General features: G+C 27.7%; 1 protein-coding gene across 1 annotated transcript in view; it reads left to right on the plus strand.

Annotated features, from left to right (window-relative positions):
• LOC113374769 overlaps positions 1–20,332 on the plus strand; it is a 36,021-nt gene continuing 15,689 nt past the window's right edge. Inside the window, exons 1-5 of the mRNA XM_026614738.1 lie at positions 1–12; positions 7,200–7,314; positions 14,524–15,008; positions 15,467–15,931; positions 19,289–19,462. Of these exons, the coding sequence (XP_026470523.1) occupies positions 1–12; positions 7,200–7,314; positions 14,524–15,008; positions 15,467–15,931; positions 19,289–19,462 (1,251 nt within the window). The remainder of the gene's footprint in view (positions 13–7,199; positions 7,315–14,523; positions 15,009–15,466; positions 15,932–19,288; positions 19,463–20,332) is intronic.

Below are 20,332 nucleotides of genomic sequence, written 5' to 3' on the forward strand. Positions count from 1 at the left end.
ATGGCGCAGAAGGTATAACTTAGGACATCGTATAAATTTCAGTTTCTAAATTTTAGTTTCACTAGAATTGTAAACAAGATTATCTTATGCATTTATTTACCTTTCTTATTAATAGGAAGAAAACTATTATCAAGATTTAAGTTCCTTCATGTGAGAATATCACATTTCTAATTTGTATTATCAAGAGTACCTACAGCTGGAAGTTGACAGAAAAGAGTCCATGATGTTAGCTTTCTTCAAATGTAGATTTTATTTTAATTTTATGAATTATTTATATTTCGAAGGTACTTTTATGTCGGTCATTGATATTTATTTCATTTTATTATTTATTGTAAAAACAGTTGTTTTCTTCAATCTGGTAAACATGTTTTTGAGATTGGTTTCTTATTAAGTTAAGATCAACATTAGTGAATAAAAAAAGGTACATTTTCAAAGTTTTTTTATTGAATTATAATAAGATATAAAATGATATAAAAATTAAAAGATACGTAGTCTGTCAAAATAATTTTGATCATTGATGTAATGCTTTTTCAATATTTTCCGGAACTGATAGACCTGCTTTTTGAAAAAAGCTAAACAATGTTTTGAAGTATTCTAATTTATCAAATCGTTGTTTTTGGAAACATGGACAAATTTACACAGACTTACATAGACTTTACACAGTATACAATTTTTTTTTCAAAGTTATGTCAAAATAATTAGTTGATTTTAAAACATAGAGATATATTTATAAAGTATGAGTATTTTAGCTTCTTTACGATTTTAATAAAAATTATCCTGGAGGAAGTTAATATAATAATTTATTTTAAATAGCAGAACTATGAAATAATTTAATATTTGGGATCAATAAGATCACAAAAATCGAATATATTTGGCTTATCCTAAGGAATCTTTCAATTTTTGAAATCAGTGTTCATAACAGGACATTTGAAATTGTGCTCAAATATTTCTTATGATTTTTCCTAGTGAATGCTAAAAAAATCGTTTAAATAGAAAAACTATAAATTTTATTATTATTTGGAATTATCATTACTAAAGTCAAACTTAATTAACGTATTTTAAGGAAATTGACAAATTTTGAAATCAATATTTATAACATGATCCATGTCTTATCCTGAAGTATTTCTTATGACATATCCTAGTTAATAATTTAGTTTAAATAGCTGTGCGTACGTAGTTATAAAATTTATTAAAACTCTCCTTCGATAATTCAAGTTGTTGGGTTATAATTTAACACTTGTAGCTATGGACTGTATTAAACATGGATTTGTTTGTATATTATATATTTGTTGTAGTTCTTATTACAATCACTGATTTGTCCCTAAGTTATGATGAAAGAGGATATATTTATTTATTATTCATTAGACTTGTTTTTTCGCGGACTTTACATTTAGAAGTGAACAATTAGTTCAATCAAAACACTCCGCTACCCCCTCTACCAGGGGTAGCAACCATCCTGTGTAAAGCTCAATGCCATGAAGATAGTCACCTTCGTGACCAATATAATAAAACGAAAATACGTCCGAACAATATCATAACTATAAATAATAATATTTGGGATCATTAATACTAAAGTCATATTGTCTTATTTCAAGGAATTTTCCAATTTTTTAAATAACATGACATTTGCACTTGTGCTAAAATATTTCTTATGAATTACTGTTGTGGAACTTATTAATATATTTTAAATATAATTATATATAAATTTGAATATTGAGGATTATTAATACTAGAGTCATATATTTGTCCTTTTTTAAGGAATTTGCCAATTTTTGAAATCAATCATTTATAACTTGACATTTTTCAATTGTGCTTAAATATTCCTTACTACTGACTCTAGTTAAACTTAATAATTTATTTTAAATAGCAAAATTATAAATTTTATTTTGGATAAATAATACCAGAATCAAATGTATTGCTTTCATTTAAATATTCTGTCAATTTTTGCAATCAGTGTTTCAACTTGACATTTTTCAATTGTGCTAAAACATTCCTTATGACTTACTCTAGTGGAAGTGAATAATTCATTTTAAATAGCAAAACTATAATTTTTATTATTTGGACTTATTAATATAAAAATCAGGTATATCTGTATTATGTTCAGAATGTTTGTTAATTAGTTAAGAAGTTTTATGTTCAGAACATAACATAACATTCAATTATTACCATGTGCTAAAAAGATCATCACTAGCAATAGCAGCAGACAAATATGTGCAAAAAGACATTATAGTTATATTTAGACATCTTTGATCAAATCATAATTTTATTTATGAATCGAAATAATTCTATTTATTATCCATGTAGCAATTGTGAAAAACAGTGTTTTATGGAAATCTTTTCTGCTATAAATTGCAATTAATGTGCGGCCTTAGGCAACCTTGGAATCGTTTTGTAGAAATGTAGGTAAACCAGTAGCGTCTTAAGATCTTGCAAGGAAGATATGTTCTTGTTATGGGTGTTACGGTACAAAAAGTGCTTGTGGCACAAATTCATTATGCATTTATATCATTGTTATTGTTTATAACATAAAGAACTGTTTAGCATTGAGACGAGGCACTTACAGAATTGTTAAGTCGTTAGAGAACTTTGTTCGCACTAGAATGCGTTGCAATAATTGGTTTAGTGAATTTGCTTGTTAATATTTGAGGACTTCATTAAATAGTATTTAAAAAAAATCATATAAATTAATTCTCTACAATTTAAAATAATGTCTGTAATTTAATTAAATTTAGGAGCATTATGAAAATTATTGAGCCTTTCACCATCAAGGTGATCTCAATTTGTTAATTCTGAAATATTAGATCCATATTACAATACCCTGTTAGATTTAAATGAGTAAATAACTTTATTCTTCTACTCTGAAGTAAACTTGCAAGTTTTAAAATTAATAATAAAATGTTCTATTATACTACTTTATCTTACTACTTACCTTATTTTAACACTTAAAATGTTTTATTTCAATAATCATTTTTTTATATTAAGTAGAAATATATTTTTGTATTATTAAATAATTTAGTAAAGTAAACCAAAATGCGAAATGCATATGTTTAAAAAAATAATGTATATGCAATTTTGGACTTATTGCGTTACTTTTTCAACTGAATTATATAATTTCATCTGCCAAACATATTCTGTTGACTGTATCTTATATTATTTTTATTTCTGGCACATCTCAGGTGCTTTTCGGCAATAATAATGTAGACATTACATTTTTCTTATATTCTAATATTATCATAGTTTCAGCTAAATTCAAATTTCAAGTGAATTGACATTTCTAGAGGATGACAGTTCAAATGTTTTTAAAGTCAAACAATAAGTAGTTTTTTGTAATTTTCGCTATTTATTTCTAAAATATTACTATAGTTTTATCTTCATTCAATTTTAATTTTTATTTTCTTTGACAAACTCTAAAAAGAATTATCATAATCCGAATAACCGTTTAGGAGAAGTATCAAATCATACACCCGTACAGAAGAATTTTATATATAAGATATATATTTATTATCTATATAGATATATATCTATATTTATGTCTTATTTTACCTACATTGAAAAGGAAGCTAATAAATTAAATGAATGGTTTACCCACTACAACGCATGTCACAAATAAATGTTTTTGGTGTATATTGATTGACCTTTTGCAAGTGCCAGTCTAATCTGAAACTGATTTAATTTAAATTGAATTACATTTAGATCTTCAATGTTTTGATATATTATTACTGCGCTTTTTCATAATTCATTAATTTTTGAATTATGAAGAAAAATCAGAACATTCATTTTTGAATTAAGTTGTGGAATGCTTAGCGAATGGAGTGAAATTTCAAAAAAAATATTGGTTAAAATTTACAGTTTGTTCATAGATTTGTACTATATTTATTTTCCTATCAAATACTGTTGTATAAAATTTATCCGCTTAAACATTTACAAAACAATTCTTATGGATCGATTTTTGCATGATCACTAATTTGTATTTCTTCACGTGCATAAAAGGCAATCTTATCAGGAAAAATTAATTTTAAAATATGAACAACCAAAGCTTATTATAGCAGCATTTATATTCCATATGAAATTGTAGTAATGCACAGTTGGACAAGAAAACAGGGAAAATATAAAAAAGTGTTGTAAATTACTACTAAAGAATATATGAGCATTTTCAAAAGAGTTTTAAAATAATAAAAATATAGTTGTTTAAAAATTTGGGGGAAATGTTTCAACTTTTTCAAAATATAAATAATTTATTACCATCCGGCAGCAAATAATGGTTTTAAAATTATAAGTTATATTTTTATTAATCATTCAAAGTCTTATATGCAATTGTGAAATATGCTTTCACTTCATCAGAAATAGTAAATCATTATATGAAAGCAAAATTTGTATCTGATAAGGATATTTGATAAACCACATCCGATAACCATCTACAAATCATCTGCATACGCATATCATCATATGAAATTTTCACTTTTCCCAGGCAGATCCAATCGTCATTAAAAACATTCCATGACTTGAACAAATCAAATGTTATCATGTCAACATTAATATTTTCTGCAGATTGACATTTAATTATTCATGTCGATAATAATTACATCATTGTCGTTTTTTAATAAAATTGTGTTGACATGACGCCTACAACTTTTGGACAGTCATTGCAATTGCTGCTGATTAAAATAAAATGATGTACATGTTTGTTATACAATTACATGAAAAAATTATGTTGTAATGTGAAAACTTTTTGCCCAGTGAATGTTACTAGTTAGAAAAAAATTTATGATTATAGATTGTTTTCTGCCTATAGAATAGATTTATAAATCTATTTAGAAAGGACACATGGAAAACACAAATATTTGATGTCGTTAAATCTGTTATTGGCCAATAGAGTAGTAAAGTATTAAACCTATTTTTTCTATTAAGAAAAAATATTGTACCAAATCATTTGGTTTCAAAGAAAGTGATGGTTTAAATTATAAATTAGTTAATTTTGTAAAATTAATTTGTATTCATATTTTATTTGCATAAAATTTATTAGACACTTTTGAACATAATTTAGTGATTTTCAGAATTAGAACATTTTTGGACATTATGAAAAATATTATTTGCTACGTGAAATAAAAGAAAAAAAATGTTTACATTAACGGATCTGAATGAGAAAAATATGAATTTGCAATTTTTTATGAGTTCTGCAAAAATTTGCAAATATAGTGACCAACTGAGTATAGAGATTCAGAATTGATTCATCAATATATAAGATTTAGTTATTGCAAATACTATGATGACTAATTTGACTTTATTAAATTTCTTATTCTGATGTTTATGTAAAATTAGAAAATAATAGATTATTAATCGTTATTGAATATTCAACAATTTATAAAATAAGAAATGTATTAAGGATGTGAAGAAACTTTCAACCAAGTGTTGAATTTCATTTTTTCATCTATTTTCTTCTTGTACTTTTTGAATTTTCACATTTTCAACTTGTTTTTCAGTTTAAATTTGAGATTCGATTTGAGATTAATATATCATAAATCTGCGTTTTATATAAAACTGGGTGTCAGTGGCATTTCACATCGAGGCAAGTTGCTTGAACTTCGTAATATGTGTAAATAATCGATTTAATTGATAAGTAATCAGATATAGCAACATTCAAAATTACGACGATATAATTTTGAAATTTTGATTGCTTTTATTTTATACTTCAATAATTTTTTCTAATTATATCACTTTTTGTACCGATATATTTTTTCAAGATCTTCGATAAAATTACGAATATTATAATCATACAAAAAAAAATCATCAAAAGGAATAATTACAATGAAATTTCCCAGTGGATTTTAATGGAATAGTAATCAGCACTACTCCCAATTGATAACTATTTTCTAATCTTTCTAACTATTTAAAAAAAATTACAATAGGTTCAAGGTATTTTTTGAAAACGTTGACTAATTAGCGCGATTTATTATAGAGTTTCATTTTTTTAAATTTTATTTTCATTTTGCAATCTATAAAAATAATTACATTAGAGTTTCATTTAAATTCACTTTTTTAAACTTAATTTTACCATATACTGGTCGGCAGTCTCTGCTTAATGTAATAATATATATATAGATTGCAGAATAAAATTATATATTTTTTAAAATTGGTGCAGTCGTTTTTGAGAAATTGTCAAAGTTTAACTGAAATATAAATACTTTTTTTCATTTCATTTTTCAATTCATTATGAATCGAAATATAACAAATTTAATATTTTTCTTACTTATTGGTATGTATAGTTACTCAAATTGTTATTATTTTTCTCTTTACATATGCAAAGTAAAAGCTACCAACAAGACCTCAAGTAATAATTCTATTACAAATTGGTCATTGAATTAATGTAAATATACAATCGTGTAATACACAAATGTGTAATTACAACTTTTTCGATTCGTTGAAGGTGATGCTTAATTGTGCATCGTACCAAATCGGACTGTTATTATAATATTTGTAATTGATTGACATCAAATGCGAATGTTGTAACTTGTACGCAATTTAGTTTGAATTATTACGCTTGTTTTTTTATGTGACCGCTAAAGAGATTAATTTATTCATATGTCGTTAACAGACACGCAAAATTGGAATAGTTTTTTTCCTAATTTTATGATTAATCAATCATTTTATTACATGATAATGAGAAGATACTTTTTGAAAAATTAACACTAGAACGGTATCAGCACGCCTCCGAGGCGTATATGCAGACTTTTGTATTTTTATTATGGGAATTTTGAAAAAATAGAAAAACTATTTGTTACTACACCAGAGTTTTATATTTTTTTAAATAACTTTATAAGTATATAATGACAAAAGACGGATAAAAAATCACTTGTTGAGCACAATTCCATTCTAGGATTAAATAGTTTATTTATTTTCAATATATTACTTATGATCCTTGGTTCACGCTGAACTTAGCATGTTTTTCTATGATGATTGTGTTTTTCTTCAATTTTGAATGAAAATTCTGTTCAAATAATCAAGAATTTTGCAATATCGTGATACAACAAACAGCATGCCACATATTTTTTATGATGAGCATCACACTTTACCACAAAATTACGTGTTTCAAAACAAGCATTTGTGACGTTGTTTAATTTTTATTGAAATTGTTTATTCCATATGTTGTTCGAGTAGTTGTATATTTTAAAATTTATTACAACAATAATTTTCTATTTCAGAATACTGTAGGAACTAAAAGAGGATTAACAGTACGTCAACCACCAGATCTAGGTCCACCAGCTGTTCCTTTGCCATTGACTGCTGTGCAGACGGGAAGAATGGCTTCAGCAATGGGTTAGTTAATCTTTTATAATATCACTTATCTTTAATATGGTATATTTTATCTATTTTTATAATTGTTCACGTTTTTATTAAGTAATTAGACAAAAACAAAGCTAAATAAAGCTCTATGAGCTAAATTGAACATTCACACTGTAAATGTATATCCAATATACAGGAACAAAAGGCAATGATTATTTTTATTGTAAGCATTGTACAGTGGCCATACTTTTTTTAATTAGCTAAAATCTTGAAGTTTATAATGTAAAAATAATAACGAAATTTTCTTTGGTAATTATGTTATGGATTTTTTTAACACACAGTTTGGGCTCATAAAAAAAATATATATATATATTAAAATCTGTAATTTGGGCTCATAAAATATATATTAAAATCTGTAATTTGCATGAAAAAGTACTTGAATTCTTAAAAACTTCTATTTGTCCCTTAATGACAACAAATGATCTCTAGGAATTTGCACCCTGTTGGTTTATGATGAAGTATGGCTATGATCCGAGTCCAAATTGATATATTTTTATGCCTATTTGTTAAAAATAATAAAATTTTGTTATTTTTCTTAAATCGTTTTAATATAAGCTCGATTTTACACATAATGAATATTAATGTGTGTAGAAAAAATATCTAGTTAACATGCCATACCTTGGATAGTCTTTAATATGGATATTTTTCTGCTCTCAGGGGCTCAAATGCTTCCAAATTGATAAAAAAAAATTTTGAAAGTTTTAGTACTTAATATTAAATTTTAGTTAGTCCACAATTCAATCAAAGTTTGTTAGGACTCATGCCATATATAAAACATTTTTTTTGTTTTAATTTATTTTTGTAATTCAAGACTTTTATAGTCTTATTTACAAATTTGGACTGTAGAAGTCTTGATTAACAAAAACAAATCATAACAAAAAAAGTTTCATATATAGCATGGATTGATAAAGTTGCTTTGATATATTTCAATAAAATGTATAGTTTATTTAGTTCATTACTTGCCAATAAAATTATATTTATAAATAAATTATAGGACTTAAAGTTGGACATATATACTTGACATAAAAACTGATAAAACGTGACTGCACCTTGCCTTGTAGAAATATGGAAGTTATTACGTTTTCATGATATATAGTGCTAGTGAAAATATTAAAACTAAAACTAAACTCCTATATAGTCCTTTCTAACAAACGATGATTTGCAGTCCTTATATAATTTATAGACTTACATTAGATAGAAGCTTCGTGAAAATAAAGATAATTTTATACAACACATATATATTACTATAAATATAAAACTCATAAAAAAGTTGAAATTTTCAAGTTCAGGAAAACTAATGTTTCATTATATAGTTTGGATGTTACATAATGCGGATTGGTACATAAGTTGTCTACCCTTGGGTAATTTATTGTATCTATAAAATACATATACTTTTTATATTTTGGATATTAACTACACTTTGAATGTACTATATTTCACTGGAACGATTCAAGTGTAAATTAAAATTATCAATATTAAATAATATTGATAGAGAACTACTTGCATACTAAATTATATAGTTAGCCTGAACAATCAGACTAAATTATCTAAAAAGTAATTAAAACAAAATTTAAGTTAAATAGAAGTGAACATTTCAGATTATTTTAATGTTAGGCACATATTTATGAATGACTAAGTTTGAATTATTCTGATAAATTAAATATTTTTCTTAAATAATATCCTTAAATTATTATATAAAATATAATGCTTATTTTGTAATTTTCTAACTGTTATTTTTTGTTAATAGTTTATTAATTGCTGTATCATTATTGTGCAAAAATATCCAAATGTCAATGCTATTACATTACAATTGTTATTTCATTACACTGCATACGTTCATTAGTGTCATTCACCAATTTTATGCATTGAGGTCTTCACATACTTTTTGATGCAATTTATAGTTTTTTTCCCTAGTACTTTTGTGGCATTATGGATTGTTCAAATAAACTTTATCAGAAGATGAAAAAGTTTTTTGCAGCAATAGTTCTTTGGATTTAGTAATCGAAATTATGATATATTCTCACAGATCTCCAAATTCTAATTAAAATCCATATTTTTATTAGTACAAATTAGGACTAAGGCAACATAATTATGACATTATAGGGGGCGTTCATTAATCACGTGTTTTTTAAAAATATTCCCTTCTCTCTCTTGGTGATACGGCGTGATATTTAAAATTAACTCCTCCACCCCCATTTTTTAATTCACGAAAAAATCTTCAATTGTTAATTTTTTTTTTAATTCAGTTAAGATATAAATGCACATGATATTTTACTAAACCCCAACCTCCCCCACGTGGTTTTTTGTCGGACGCCCCCACTTCCTAAAAGTGTCACGTGATTAATGTTGTTTAAAAAAAAGAAAAAGTTAAAAAGAACATATAACGTTTTACAAAGTTCAAAAAAAAATCCTAAATACACAAGGGGGCGTTCATTAATCACCTGATCGATTTTTAAGGTTTTTTCGACCTCTTCTCCCCCCTTGGTGAGATATATTGGAGTCTTGATGGATCAGCCAATTTGGGACACAGTTGAGTGCCTCTAATATTTTTTCAAAAAATTCTGTGAATTTTGCGAAATGTTTGTGTTGGTTTGACTTGCGTTACTTCAAAGAGGAATGCAGTATTGACCATATTGGTCTCAAGACTACTTTATATAACAGAATTAAGTTGTTTACTGATTAATAAATATAATAATTGACGGTCATTGCACGTCCAAGAAAGGGTATTCAACCCTTATTTTGTCACAATATACCAGTTGTAAATTGTTAGATTAGTCTTCCGACCCAACCATACTGGATAGTTTTTTAAAATTAAAGATAATACAGTAATAACATAATATGTAGCAATATAGTGAAAAAGTAATGTGGACCCTCAGTTATTGATTCAAGATTCATGAATCACAACATCAGGTTACAAAAAATATTGTTCAATCATGAGTAATAATTTCGTGCATAATTTCAGTACCAAATTTCCCATTTCGCAAGTGCATACTCGTGGTATGTGACTCAAACGACCTCAAGCGACCGCATAAAATTATCGCTCCGGACTAATTTGTCCAATATTATGTTGATTTTGATCCAATGTTAAAGAAAATTATACACTTTATGATTTATTACCATTGTTAATTGTGTAATTTAGAAATTGGCTTTCGAATGAATTAATTACGGCAGATCCGTAATGTGCGTGATGCGTTCTGCGGGCAACCTTGTCATTGCGAAGACACGCTTTTTCTAATTGCCGAGAGATTCAGTAGATTAAATCGTTTGGGAATGGTGTCGTAAAGTTATACAGATACACAAAATAATTGATTGAAATCTAGCCACTGAATTTGAGTTGTGAGGTTTGATATATGTTACTTGTTTCGAGGTATTGAGGTTATCCGTGGTTTGAATTTTAAAACTTTGTTTCTTGCTGAGGTACTCTTCGTTTTCATGACATTTATATGATAATAATAATATGAAATAGTAGTCTGCGCGAAGACAAGTCCATGGTATGACAGGACCCCAAATCAACGATTTCTTCCCCTTCCCCTGTTTATTATTCCCATTATCGTTTTATTACCATTGATTTTTGAATTCTTTCCTATTATACATTTTCCTTTCCAAACGTCTGCCTTCATGCTTCTTGATTCTGTGCTTCGGCTTTCAGTTCCCTGTATTTACTCTTCTAAAGTATTTTGTCAATCATTTGCATTCTTCTTCTCCCATTCCTTTCAGTCTCTCTATTTTACCCTCGATGACGTCGTATAGGAGGCACTCTTCTTGAAGAATATATATTTCTAAAAAAAATTTAGTATAAATATAACTTATTGTTAATGTGGAAGTATGTGGAGTGTAAGTGAAAGGGGCAGCTTACACGAATACCTGGTTGACCCACTGCAACGCATGTCTCATATAAATATTTCTGGGACATATCAATAGCTATTGCAAGCACCAGCCTAAATTGAAACTGATTTTATTTAAATTGCATTATCGCATTTGGATTTTCAAGGTTTTGATATATTATTAGCAATTTTTACGCTTTTTATTTATTAATATTTTAATTGTTTTATGTTCAGATTTCAATATTTTTTCTTTTTCGGCAAGCCATTCAAACTAAACTATGTACTTTTAGTTCTCATAGAAAAATATTTGTAAAATGGGATCATGAAAATTAGATTATGCAAGAAACAATCGATAATATTATGCATATAATTTTATCAATGGTAACCTTCTCGTCGCCAATATTTTATTATTTAAGAATTGTTTTAAAAATTTTCAGCGGATAGAATGGAAAAATTTAAGATTTTCAATAAGCTCAGAAAAATATTGATTAAAATTCAACGAAAAACGTTTACAAAAAAGTCGATATATGTAAGAAGAGTAAAAAATATTGCGATATAATTTAAGAGTCTAATTTTATCAGAATGGCCGCCCGATTACTGACTATAGATTTGAAACTATATTTACAAATATAAATACTACAAGTATGAAATATAATATATTTATTTATGCATAATTTGGTATATTATAAATGAATATTTTAATTTAACAATAAGTTACAAAAACTGATAAAGTAGATTATAAATGAATATTTAGGCATACTTCAGCAAAAAAGAATGCACATCATATATGTGTGTGTGTAAGTACGTATGTATGTGCGAATATAAATTTACATCGACGATTTTGAGAGCAAATTCAAACTACATTCGATTCCTATTGATGAGGAGACAAGGTGGATGAATTTTCATAAATGTAAGACCAGCATTTCGAAGATACAGGGTAAAAAGCACAAAAAATGGCTTCTTACTTTTTGAGAAAACGCGGTGCTTGATTTGGATGATTTAAAATGATAAAACAATTTTATTTTAAAAATGTTGAATTTTTGGTGCAAAACCTTTTTGCAAATTGTTTTTTTCTTATTATTATTGCTATTTTACAGATGGTCAATGTAAGTTGTGTGCCCTTTCACCCATAAATGTTTCTTGTAATTTTAAACACCCATTATGATAACGGAAGAACATTTAACGTTAACTTTTGACATCTACATTTTCACACTTATATAATAGTAAATTTATATATTATATTTAATAGTGACAGCAAATAGAAAACAACAAAAAACATTAATTTTTTATTGGGAAATTATTCATATTTGGATTTTTTTAAATAATGGAAAAAATTCAACTATGCATATTTCAGCACTTACATATTAATATATTTTTAGTGCCGTTGTTACTGCCAATAAATTTAATGTATTTATTTCAATAAATGTGGTTAGTTGCAAATGTATGATAAAAAAATATATGGTATTGATTGAAATCTTTATATATATGATAAAATTTAAATTTAAAATTTATATTTAAAATAGATTTAAATTAATTTTTGGTAACTACCAAAACGTGGTTTTCTAATCAAATTATGACACAAGCAGTACTAACACTATTGGAATTTTTTCAGTAAAGTTCTTCAGAACTTTTCATAATATAATATTTAAATCATTTTTTTTTTCTAAAAAATATGATTAATCTGTTCTGTTCCAATCTGATTAAAGAATATGGAAGCTCGATGTGTCACTTGGCCATAATTATAGGCCATTTCCTAACCGGATTCTGGCAGTGCATCACATCACATTTTACAGTTTGCTTTTTTCATCCGATGTGTCTCGTGGCCGAGATTTTGCTTTCTTTCAAACCGCAACCGGAACACTGGTCACAATCTACACGACAACGTTAAACAAGATTGATGGATATAAATATTTGCATTGCTCATAATACTAAAGAAAAACTACGAGATTTACAGCGAAATTATAACTCACTATACAGAGGAGCTATAATGCGTCAAAGTTTAGCAAAAGTGCTAAACCTACCAAAAGATACCAAACAATAATTAATCACATCCATACCTAGTTCAACTTCAACTACTTTATTTTTCTTAAATTATTTATAATATATGTCCCATTTTCAATAATTTATTTTTAGTCTTCCTATTTACATATGGTTTAATCTTCTTCGCATATCTCTCAAAAACAATGTGTGTAGAAATTATGTTTGTATGGATACAACTTACTTGCCACATTTAAAAAAAATCACTAATAAATTGTTTATATCTGACATATTGAGTATTTGACATATTTTAGAAATTTGATACTCGAACATGCAATTTTCGATTAGCTATTTTGTTATATCAGTACTTGGGATTCAACATTAGATTATGAATAAAATGAAGTGCCTTGAATCTATTATAGATTAAAATAGACAAAAGTAATGAAAACACATTTGAAAAATAATGGTATAGTCATACCTATATAATAAAACTTTTGCTACGAGTGTCGTCTATAAATGACATCCGCTTGACGACCTCTGTGCAGGAGTGTCTTCTATAGACGACATCCAGTGCCGCGAATTTTCCTTAAATATTTATCACAGCGTTAAATCATTGCAATTCTAATTTTATTACGGTTTCTAGTTTTTTAGAAGTGTGATTCTTAATTTTTAAATATATTTTGATCGATAATGATGGGAAAATCTGATATAATAAACTGGTCTCACTTCTGTGGAAAATACTCTTGTATCGAAGGAATTAAGTTAATTTAGTTGTGAAAACTAAAAAAATTTTAAATTTAAATGGTTCAACTGCAACTCAAATACGTCGGTAAGCCATATAGTTTAATATTAGTAATTTATAATAATAATTCCTAATTACATGTGTGAATCTTTGCAAAATAATTTATAGACAAATTCTAAATAAATTTTCATTTATATTTTGTTCAAAAGCGGGAAGGATATTGTCTTATTAGCGTAAACTTTATATTTATAATGAATTTATAAAAAAATAATCCTGGCTTAGGTATAGGTTAACGTATTTATTTTTTTATAAAAATAGGTCAACTATAAAAACATTTTGAGTTGTTGGCAAAGACGCGTGGAAAAGGTTCCAAAATTTCTTGCTCCAACTGGTATTTGTTTTCAGCTAAAAATTTAGACAAAATTATACCTCTTTTTGTGATATATTTGATTTGCGTTGATGATACAGTAATAAATCAGGAACTGCCGGCAATAAATAATAATGCGTAGTGAATATTGATATAACCATTTATATTCCAGGTTTAAGTTTTTGCTAGATTGAAAATTAATGAGAACTATAATGAGCTTTCATAATTAGATATTTTTCATACAAATAATTTATTATTTGTTTCTTTTACAGCTGTGCCTGCCTTCAAACCAATCCCACCAGCCGACGAGCGTATTTTACCTGCGGTGGCTAAAACCCAAAACACGCAGAAACTAGTGGCTCAACCAACCAAAGCTCAGCTTCAGGCTCAGCAGCAAACAAAAGCTCAGCTGCAAGCCCAACTCTCCCAGCAGACCAAAGCTCAGCTTCAAGCTCAACTCGTCCAACATGCAAAATCACAAATGCTCACCCAGCAAGCGAAAGCTCAGCTTCAAGATCAATTAGCAGCTCAAGCAAAAGCACATTTGGCTGCACAGCAATTGAAAGAGTCCAAAGCTCAGCCAAGTGCTGCCCAAATTTCGGTGGCCCAACAGGCTCAACAATTGGTGCAAGCTCATCAGAGTTTCCCGATGAGTATGAGGAACTACACGAGACCTCTCCAAGTGTCTTCCGTTGCGGGAAATCTGGTAAAACCGGCTCCGGTTTACAGGCCGGCAGTTCCTGTTCCGGCATTCCAGGTAATAAAAAAGTTTACCTAGAAAATATTATGTTGTGTCTCTTCATTAATTATGCATAATTGATTTCTTCAACTTTTTTAATGAAAAACTCAAAGTATTAAAAAATAAAAGCTTTGTGGGTAACTCTGCAGGTCCATATGCACCACGAAGACTTAAAAAATATATTATGAATTTCTAAAGGCTTTCACAGATGTTAATGATCAACATGTGTTCAAACATTTTACTTGTATTCATTTATTTAAATATTTCTAAAATCGCTTCAAAATATATTAATTTGTTATTGTAATAGTGAGTTTTAAAAACTGAATTGTAATTTCTTTTTATATTTTTTTTGTTTAAATTAGTATATTTTAAAAATAAAGTCTATTTACTTTGAAATATACTTTTATCCATATTTATTTTTATTATAATATTAATGTTACGTAGCTTTATTTCTACTATTATTATATATTATATAGGCGATGCCCGAAGCAGTATCTCGCATATCAACCGGTCCAACAGTCTTAGTCGACAACAGCCTCGAGAACCAAGTCAAAAACTCCATAATTCCTGCAAACCATCGTCCAATCGATCCAATGCAAGAACCTTTACCATCTCGGCCACCAGTCAAAAGGGTTCCAAGCTCTCGCCCAATATTGGTGACCCCGGAACCAACGTCCTTAAGTGGTCCTGCTTTATCCAAATTGGAGATCAAACCCGAACTTTTGGCGAATGGTACTCATCTCATGGGTCATAGTGTTGAAGATTTGGCTGCTGCTACAAATATTTCGGTGGAGACGATACAAGCAGCAATTTTGTTGAGGCAACAGCAATTAATGAATCAACATAAAGTAGCAATTTCTACGAGGAGGCCGATAACTACTACGAGTACGACGACTTTTAGACCGATTGTCTTGCCATCACAAAAAATCGCACATAAACAGGTATTTTAAATATATTAATAATTATACCAATATTTTTTTATTTTTTTTTATTCTAAGTTCTTATTAATAAATGTTTAGTGTGAGGCTTACGTTGCAATTATTTATGTTTCAAGTTTGTTTTTGCTAGAAAATCCGAAATACTAACTTTGTATTCTTCTACGTGAGATATTTCGAATCATTTAATGCCAATATTGAAAAAAATAAGTGTATGAGAGCCAGAATTTGAACTTTTGTCAACGTTTTCTCAAAAATGGATGCAAGGATTTTATAACTTTGAAAGTCATTGATGAAATTCGACAATGACTAGCTTTGATTAGTTTGGCAACACGATCGTCCGAACCGTTTTTTGAGAATTAGCAGATATGTTCAAAAGTTTTTGTTCACGTTTTAGCCGAAATTCCAGAACCAAATTTAGAAATTCAAAAAAATTTCAAAAGATATCACGTTGTGGTCGTCTGACTCGATTTTTTGTAATTAATTGCTGAATTTATTTTTACGATTTTGATATGGATGATGGAGGTTGGAAATATTTTAATTATCTATATTTTAAAATTTATAGTAAATGAAATGAACTCTTTGTGAAATATAGACAAAAACTTGACAATTTTTTAACGACACTCGAACAATTACGTGATCCTTGAATATTATGATGTAACTAATTCCAACCAACTATAAAGACAATTTTTTTTATTTATGTAACAATCAGAATAAAGTACGTAATTCTATGAGCTACATTAAGAACATAATCTAAACAAATCTATAATGTAAAGTAAAGGAAAAAAAAGAAATAAAAATAAATAACTAACTATAATAATAATAATAACATAAATAGAAATAATAATAATGAAAATTATTAAAAGAAAAAATAAATCAATGAATAAATAAATAATATTAATAATAATAATAAATATAATAATAGAATAGAAAACTGTTCCATTGATCAGTTAACTAATTAATATAAATCATATGGAAATTTCCTCTTCATATAAAGACAATATGATAGAAATGTATTTTATTTCTGATCACTGCTTATAGTAAATCACTAAACGTTGTTCCTATTACTATCCAATGTATTTAATTTTCTTAATCAATATCTCTTACTTAATGTTACAGAAAATAATAAATAAAAAATGGATCGCGTGCTTAATAAGTTCATCAGCAACGCAACTGGTTTCGGCAGCAATCGATTATAAATAAATATAATTTAGAAAAACCTAAAAACACTATGACACAATATATATTTCTAAAATGCTAAATTACTACGTACAAAAGTAATTACAAATAAAAACTCAAATTATTAATAATATAATTACCATGTGATCATTCAATGCTCTTCATTCATAATTTCTCTTATTGCGCAAATATAAATGCAAATCGACTGATCAAAGCCATACGTTAAAGTCAACTTCGAAAGATTTCTAATATTGATTTTAAGTAGTATATAGAAACAATAACTAATTAATCATAATCGTTATGCAATTTGTTGGTATACATGAAAAGTAAATGTTGTATTGCGAAAGTTACACCATTCGATGGTTTAATTGAATCGTCGTTACGTCTGTATAGAAACAGTTATTCAATAATGAGTAATTTGACTTCCGTTCTTTTGTATTTTAATTTATTGTCTACCATAAAAAAATCTTGAAGATGACATTCAATATTATAATTCAATGAGTTGCTTGCTTTATAATTAACTTCACTATAAGTAAACTGTAAGGAATAGTTTGCTAATGACATGGAATTCTATAGACATTTCTAGATGTAAGTGGCGTTTTTCCTTAAGTTGCATTAACTTTTGGATATGTGTATGTAATTAACAGAATTAATAAGACATTCTGACAATAGAATTTTGACGTTTTAACGTGTCATTACTCCAAACTTTAATGATTTTCTCTAATTAAATCACTTTTCGTAGCTCCATAATATTTTGGAACAATCGTTAAGACAATTAACTATATATACAATTTTTTTAATTACAATATCTATTACAACTGCTAAATAATATAACATCTGGTAACGTAAGTGAATAATAACATACATATAAACTAGTGGGGGCATCGTGTCTTAAGGCAAATTGCTGGAACTTCCTGTACCAAAAAAAATTTTTTTTTTAAAAGATTAACATTTTTGAAAAAAAAATTACTTTGAAAAAATTAGATTTTTCACGAGAAACTATAAATTTTTGACAAAAATTTACTTTTTTTGAAAATAAGATTTTTTGAAAAAATGTTTTGAGAATTTTGAAATATTTTGGAAATTTTGAACTTTTTTTCAGAGAAATCGTACTGCTTTAACTACATAGAGACAAAATATCGAAGTGCATAAGCACCGCGTCGCCGTCTAACGGATAAACATTGGTACGGAACCCATAGGAATGTAAATAAAATTTATACTTATTCTTAAAAAAATTTCTATAAAATATCTGATTTGATTTACATATGCCTAATGATCATTTTTGATCGCCAAATGGCGTTTTTTCAACTTTTTGACTAGATCTCCGAAACCGATCAATTATTCATCTTATCAATACAAGTAAAATGTTTTTTGATTTATTAAAATCGAACGCTCCGTTCTCTTAAAAACTGAGTTACCATTTTTGGAATTTTTTACCCCGTATCTTCGGAACGGATAGACCTGCCTTTGCCAAAAACTAATCAGCAGTCAAGTAGTTTAGATATAAAACCTAACTTTAAAACGCACAAACATCCAAAAAAGAATTTTGTCCTAACTGCATCTTTCTGATGCGTCATGATAACACGTACGTGAACTTAGGTTGTACATTTAAAACGCCTGATGATTGCGCAGCAAATACATAGCATTTAGACAGTTTTTACTACCACCATTTATGAAAAAAAGGACCAAAACATAGTGTTGTCATAACAACGCGAGAATTGGTTTCATATTGGTCCCTTAATTTGAGAAAAATCACCTAAATTATAACTTGGTAGTAATTATAAGTCGTATGTTATCGATTTGAAATTATAAATTTGCAAGAATCCAATAGTATTATTAGATTTGTGTATAATATTTTGTAAAGATCGACAAATTTTGTTAGCAGTTTGTTAAATGTAGGGATCACTTGAATAATAACACATCCAGGACCTTGACCAATATACACGCGAAACAGTACGGTATGGCAAACTCTATACTGATCTACCCATAGATGTAATTAGATCCTTTTTTTATTTCGCTAAATGTTGTGATTTTTTTAATTTGGGCAAAACTATCCCTGAAATGGGATAGTTTTGACCAAATTAAAAAAAAATCACATCATTTAGCGAAATAAAAAAAGGATCTAATTACTTAATATATTTATTTCATTATATTAATTAATGTACATATTTGCTTATAAAGCAGGTGTCGGCAACTAACAAAGTGATGAACGCACCACGTGAATATTATCCAGTTGGTTACGAGAAGAACTTCGACGACAATTTCGCGTCGAGAGTTGAGCTGCCTGAAACCAGCTTCTACTGCGGTGACCAGAAGCACTTTCCTGGACTATACGCCGACGAAGATCTCGGTTGCATGGTGAGTAATATCGAAGAAAATTTATTGGCATTTTGTAATAAAAGCATAAAAGTAAGCTAATTAGTCCAGGCGCTATAGGGCATATATGAGGACCACCAGCTTTCTTCATTTTTTTACAGCTTTCTTCATTTATTTTCTGGCCAGTTTTTTCTTGTACATGCCTTTTTTCTTTACTCATATACTGTAGATATTAATGGCAAACAATTAACTTTATTATAAACTATTTCAATTTATTTATTCTCAAAATAAAAATTAATTGCTTATGAGCTTCGGCTTATTTCATATTTTCTTCAGGCTTGCTCGTAGGCAAGTGGGGTAGAACGACTGGACTTGAATCAGAGGTCCAGGGTTTGATTCCACTTCGAGCAGCCTATTGTCAAGCAGTAGTGACAACAATTTTCACTTGGAAATATAGATAGCAATATGTTTTCAAGTGAAAGTAGTGAAAATTGTAGTAATAATATATCATACAGAGATGTGACAAATGTTTGGGTTGCCGTCTGTCGAACAGACTAGTATTAAGTCAAATCAGCTCAACAGCTTATAGGACTCTTAAGTTATTATTGCTGTTCAAAAATTATTAAATTTTTTTTCGATATATGCTGCTTTTGCAATATGTACTAACAAACGTGGTTTTAGTTTTTTGACCAAGTCATACGTTTTTTTCAAAATCACAACTTCTTAATGGTAATATGTTATACGTTTTGCGTTTTTTTTTAAATCACAACTTCTTGATTGTAATTGTAGAAACTTTGTTCTAACAACTTGGTCAAATACTGGTCATAGTCAATCAATGTTTCTTAAGGGGGGAAGTCCAGATAACATTTTCAAAAAATTGATTTTTTTTAGATAATCTGCAAGTATACTATG

The sequence above is a fragment of the Ctenocephalides felis genome, unplaced genomic scaffold (genome assembly GCF_003426905.1).
Source record: "Ctenocephalides felis isolate EL2017-DRISC unplaced genomic scaffold, ASM342690v1 CF-g0.4_SCAFFOLD_01886, whole genome shotgun sequence".
Classification (NCBI taxonomy): Eukaryota; Metazoa; Arthropoda; class Insecta; order Siphonaptera; family Pulicidae; genus Ctenocephalides; species Ctenocephalides felis.